The sequence below is a fragment of the Orycteropus afer genome, unplaced genomic scaffold (genome assembly GCF_000298275.1).
Source record: "Orycteropus afer afer isolate SDZICR_OR568_19922 unplaced genomic scaffold, OryAfe1.0 scaffold00003, whole genome shotgun sequence".
Lineage (NCBI taxonomy): Eukaryota > Metazoa > Chordata > Mammalia > Tubulidentata > Orycteropodidae > Orycteropus > Orycteropus afer.
Window position 1 is genome coordinate 24,291,610 of NW_006921590.1, and position 6,187 is coordinate 24,297,796.

General features: G+C 43.7%; 1 protein-coding gene across 1 annotated transcript in view; it reads left to right on the forward strand.

Annotated features, from left to right (window-relative positions):
* LOC103194057 (collagen alpha-4(VI) chain-like) overlaps nt 1-6,187 on the forward strand; it is a 169,974-nt gene that overhangs the window by 153,859 nt on the left and 9,928 nt on the right. Inside the window, exons 31-32 of the mRNA XM_042780329.1 lie at nt 23-113; nt 2,173-2,856. Coding sequence (XP_042636263.1) covers nt 23-113; nt 2,173-2,856 — 775 coding nt within the window. The remainder of the gene's footprint in view (nt 1-22; nt 114-2,172; nt 2,857-6,187) is intronic.

Consider the following 6,187-nt stretch of genomic DNA (forward strand, 5'->3'; position numbering starts at 1 on the left):
TGTGTGTGTGTGTTTGTATTAGATGGATGCAACCAAAAGATTTCACCTGTTCATCTGGGAGACTGTGAGGCAGCAAGATGTGGAGTACCTGGCCCGCTGCACTCTCTGCTATGGTAAGCCTGAGCAGGATTTCTGACTGGACTGATGCCTTTAGAACAGGGAGAATAAATTAATGGTCACAGGCCATATCTGCTCTCAGATGTATTTGGGCTTGGCATGCACAATTTTAAAATCTGGGAATTCCATCTTAAGTCTAGATTTCCAGTTTCTCTTAGAAATTCAAGATCGTCTTGAGAACCACAAACACTGCATTCCCGTGTGGTCACACTAGTCAGAGCTGAGTTGTGGCTGCTTGATGGACCACATGTCTGCTAGTGCCCTATAGTTCCTACCCCTTTTTACCATGTTTTCTCTTATCTGCTCTGCTCATAATTTGTCCTTCCAGGCTTTTGTAGATGACTGTACTTGTGTTTTCTGCCTGTTAATGTGAAGGGCAGAGTACTCAGTCAAGAGTCTTGGCACTAGGTCTGGAACTACTTTTGACTGGCAGTGGGATATGGCAAGACATTCAATGTCTCTAGCTCCCCAGCCTGCATCATTTTATCCACACCTCACACTATCCTGTGCCAGGGAGAGCCTTCTACTGAAATCCATGCATGGCCTGTGTGAAGAGCTCTCACTTGTATCTGCTTCACCCAGGGCCTCAGTGAATCTGGAAGGTAAATTCAAAAGGGGATTTAATTCTCCCTCTACTTGATCCACACTAAGACCTGCCATGACCATGAGAAAGTGATGTCTGAGAACTTGGTCAAGTCAAATACAGGAATTGCTATTTGTATAATTCCTGAACTTCTTTCCTATCCATCATCTCTTCTGATATGGCACCTCTCTGAACGTCAGTATCTTCTCCTGATGCATACTGAGCTCTTACAAAGTGCAAATATTGTGTTGAGCCCTTAGATATATTAACTCGTTTTTCATTTAAGCCTCATAAACAACCTCATAAGACAGATACTATTACTATCATCATTATCTCCACCTGAGAGATGGGAAAACTGACACACTGGGAAAGGAAGTAATTTACCCGAGGCAGCCTAGCACAAACCACGTACACCACCCGGGACTTCTGTAGTATGAGGTAGAGCCAGGATTTGAACTAAGCAGTCTGGTTGCAGAACTTTATTTTTAAAAATAATTTATTATTTATTTGTTGTTGTTGTTGGCTCTGACACAGGGGTTTTAACCTTTATTGCACTATAGACCCCTTTGTTGTTGTTGTTCTTGTTATGTGCCGTCAAGTCAGACCTGACTCATAGCGACCCCTCCTTGAGTTTCCGAAGCAGTATCACTACAGAAGTAGATTGCTCAACCTTTTGGTTAGCAGTCAAGTACCTTAGGCACTATGCTACCAGGGCCCCTTAGCATCTGGTTTAAACCTCCGGCCTCCTCAGAATGACGTTTTTAAATGCATAATGAAATACAGAGAATTACAAAGAAATATAATTGCACTGAGAATATGTTATCAAAATATTAAAAAATTTTGATGTAGTAAAATATCTGCTTCTTTATTAACATACTAAATAAGATGCAGCACATGGTCCAGCAACTATTATCACCTTGAAGTAGTGATGAGCGTAAATAATGTTGAGCTATCTGCGACAACTGTAATATCACATGGAAATACCAGGGATGTCGATTGGTGACTGCTAACGCCGTAGTGGTTTGTTGCCTAGATGCATAATGGAAGGAAATGCTAAATTTCATTTAATCATTTTTTGACCTACAAAAATGACAATTTTATATGTGTCTTTAAGGTCACTCCCAGCTCTAGCAGTCAATATTTTCATGAGTTTTTCCCCAAATAGTCACAGTTGTTGATGTATTTACTTAATAAATAAATTCATCTATAATTATTTTTCTGGGGAGTGGGAGTTGTCTGTGGACCCAGAAATTAGGAAGCCATATGACCTAGTGATTAAAAACATTAAATGTAGAATCAGTCTCAATTCTTTCTTTTGTGAAATAGGCACATTTATTTACCGAGCCCATAGGCTTGGTGTGTCAGCAGGATGCCTGGCTGCAGCTATTCTTCTTAAGGGTTTAGAAACATATTTTGAGTGGAAATGAAAGATGCATGGGCTACCCAGGCCTCTCCCTGTGTTTCCTCCTCAGACAAATGCCGACCCCACCCGGATTGCGACCTGGGAGCACCCAGGCCCCTGGAGGTGGACGTGGATGTGGCGTTCGTGGTGGACGGCTCTCACAGCGTCAGCACCAATGTGTACCTTGCAGCCTTGGGCCTAGTGGCCACTACACTCAATGACCTGGAGGTGGCCGAGCAACCCAGTGCATCCCACCACGGGGCACGCGTGGCTCTGGTGACATACACGACGCCTGGCTTCAGGCCTGGAAGGGGGCACCCTCCAGTGACAGAGAATTTCCATCTGACCTCCTATGGTCACCGGTCTCAGATGCAGCAGCATGTCCGTGGGATCGCGGACCACCCCCCACAGGGAGCCGCTGCCCTGGGTCATGCCCTGGAGTGGACGCTGGAGAAGGTGCTCCTGGAAGTCCCGCTGCCGCGGAGAGCGCAAGTCCTTTTCGCCATCGTGGCCAGTGAGACCAGTGACTGGGACAGGGAGAAGCTAAGGACTTTGTCCCTGGAAGCCAAATGCCAGGGCGTCGCTCTGTTTGTGCTGGCCTTAGGTTCGGGCGTGGGACCCCTGGAGCTGGCTGAGCTGGATCATGTGGCCAGCACCCCTTCTGAGCAGCATCTGCTGCGCCTAGAGGGGATCTCAGACTCAGAGGTGGACTATGCCCAGGGATTTATACGAGCCTTTTTCAACCTCCTAAATAGTAAGTGGTGCCAGAAAACTGGGGGTGACCTGAGTGAGGTGGAGACAAGCACTTATAGAGCCTGGCATTTGGGGAGATGCCCATTGTACCTCCACTCTAGATGAGGTGTTTGTAGCCCTGCAGCCTCCAGGGAACCCAGAGAGTACTCACATTTCCTGAAAAACCTGTCCTATGATTGCCCTGACTCTGCCAGGCCTGGTGGTCCTGGCTTCTTGTTCTGAACCTCTCATCTGGTGGTGAGAGGCCACTGCCTTCCACCTTCTTGATTTTCTCATGTACCAAAATGAGAATTACAGTTTCTTTCCTTATTTGTGATGGAGTCTTGATGGCACAATGCTTAAAGCACTTGGCTACTATCTGAAAGTCAGCTGTTAGAAGCCACCAGCTACTCTGTGGGAGAAAGATGAGGCAGTGTGCTTCCATAAAGATTTACAGCCTTGGAAACCTTATGAGGCAGTTCTTCTCTGTCCCACAGGGTTGGTATAAGTCAGAATCAACTTGATGGCAAAAAAAAAAAAAAAAACAACTTACTCCATCAAGTTGCATCCGACTCATAGCGACCCCTCCTTGGGTTTCCGAGGCAGTATCACTACAGAAGTAGATTGCTCCATCTTCCTTCCAAGGAGTGGCTGATGGGTTTGAACCACCAGCCTTCTGGTTAGCAGTCACTTGCAGCTTTCATGTAGTTGGTGCTTCATTCTATCATTTCTACTGCTTTCCTGTCCATTTCTTGGATGTATTCTTGCCCCAGGATGCTAGGAGACCACCCTATGCTCTTGAACAAGTTAGAAAGGATGTTAAATGGTGCTTGACAAATCAAAAGTAATGAATGGCTTAGTTTCTGATGACGTTGGTGAGGAGAGAAACCATAAAATAACAGTCCAATTCTCAAGGCCTTTCAGAAAACCCATATTTCTTCATAATTGAATATATTGCAGGCCTTCACCTCCCCATCCCTGTGCTATATTGGTAGGGGAATCCAGGTTAAGAGAGTAGGAACGCCTGAGATTTGTCTTCTGAATTCTCTGCCCAAAGGCTCCCTTTGTCTCTCTGTGGTGCTTTTGTCTTTCATCTCTATGTCACTTTATTTTTCAGAACAACTCCCCCGTGCTTGTTCTGGGGAAATGATTGTTGCTTAGTTTGAAACAATTATATAAACAGATGTCCTAACTCCTTAGTTCATCTAAACACACATGGAGGCTGCGGTACATGTTGAAAAGATTATTTTAAGCCATCCATTAAGTCATCTCTGTCCTTAATAAACTGTGTCCCAGCGTTCAAGCTATCTGTGCTTAATCTTATTGTTATAACTGCCTAACTGCCTTGTACCTCAGAACATATGACTTCAATAGCCCACCCAACTCATTTTTTAAAGTTACAAAAGCAAGGGATTGGAGGAAAAATACATTTTGTGTGCATGTGTGCCAGTTTTCGATTTCAATGTTTCTTTTTAAGAATTCTACCGCATGTTCTCTTGAAACAATACCTAGGAAAAATAGCTCATGTTTATTGATCCAGCACACACAAGTTCTAAAATAGTCCCACTTATCGATTCATTTAATCTTCACAAAAACCCAACGAGATAAGGACTATTATGAGCCTCATTTTACAGATGATGAAACTGAGACACAGAGAAGTTAAATAATTCACTCAAAGTCTAGAATTTCTATTACCAATGGAGTTTGAGTTCAAAAATCAAAACCAGGAATAAAAGAGATTTCTGATATTCTAAGCTCTTTCCATGTATTAACTCATTAAATCTTTACAACAACACTATGAGACAGGCCTTTGAGCTGGCCCTATTTCTATTCCTGTGCATTGTTGCTGGTTTTATTTATTATTTTTTTTTTAATCTAAGGAGTGAAATGCTATCGTATGAGACCAAAAGAGGGAAAAATTAGCTTTAGAAGATGAAAACATTAAGAAGAAGGCCAAAAACATTTTTGGGGTTGTTAGGCCGAAGCAAACCCAAGCCACCAACATTTCAGTTAGCAGCTTCCTCTGGGCGTCCAGCCCTGATGAGACAGCCTGATAAGACAACGGAAGTGACAGAACCTGCCCAGACTGGAAAGTCCCATGCAGTGGCAAGCTTCCTCTTGTGAAGCCCCCTCATGCTAATTAAGTACAGACCCATGCTAACAGCTAATTGGACCCCACTATTTCCTTAGTGTCCCCACTTAGGTCCTCCACAAGACTATAAACCCTCCCCTCCCCAGCCAGACGGTGTGACTTCCCGGGCCCCTCTCAGGGACCCGTGAACCTCACCCGGGTCCCTCTTAGGGACCCGTAAACCTCCCCCGGAAACTCAGAATAAAAACTTCTCTTTAACCTCACTTTTGTGTGTCCTCTTCTCCTTACTGTGACCTTACAGGGGTAACTTTTTATTTTGGTATAATTTCAGAATTCACAAAAGTTGGAAGAAAATATTCTTTTTTGAAGAAATGAAGTGTTGAGTTATCCAGAGAGGCACAGACAACCTGATGCAGAGGCTTTGTGGGCTGTTTGTGTTCTCCACTGATTATTAATTTCCTAAGCCAGGATCAGCAACCCAGGAAAGGAATTAGACAGATGAGGCTTCAAACCTTGTTTTATGCTTTATGTAATTTGGGCATATTATCTGGAATGGGTGCCTCAATTTATTCACCTGTAAAATGAAGATAAATTTAAAGATTTGTTGTGAAAACAACATCTGACACTCTCTATGTGTATACTTGATGTAGGCCATTATTATCAACACTTTCTCAAGGTCCTTAAGAATGCCCTTTGCCCGTAACTATTTATTAAATCATATAACTTCCATGTTGTAAGCATCTACGAAGCTGTAGGCGCCATGCCACATGCTTTTCATGACTTATCATTTTACTCTCTCACTACTCAAAGTGTGGTCCAAGGACCAGAAGGATCAGCATCACTCAGAAGCTTGTGAAAAGAGTCAATCTCAAGCTCCATCCCAGATCTAATCAATCAGAATATATATTTTAAATAAGATCCCCAGATAACTTGCATGCAGGCTTACATTTGAGAAGGGTTGCTCCAATCCTCATATTCTATACTCTCAGATGAGGTAAGTGAAGGTCAGAGGTGAAGTGACTTGTTCAAAACTACCTCGTTCTAGAATTGGCACTCTGACAGAAGTGGTTCCTCATAGCGTCTCCATGTGCTCAGAGTAGAACTGCTCATCAAGTAGCGATCAACTCAATGGCAACAATAACAACAATAAGGATGGCTAGTTCCTAAATCTGGGAGCTCTGGTAGCATAGTGGCTAAGGCACTTGACTGCTAACCAGAAGGCTGGCGGTTCAAACCCACCAGCCACTCCTCGGAAGGAAGG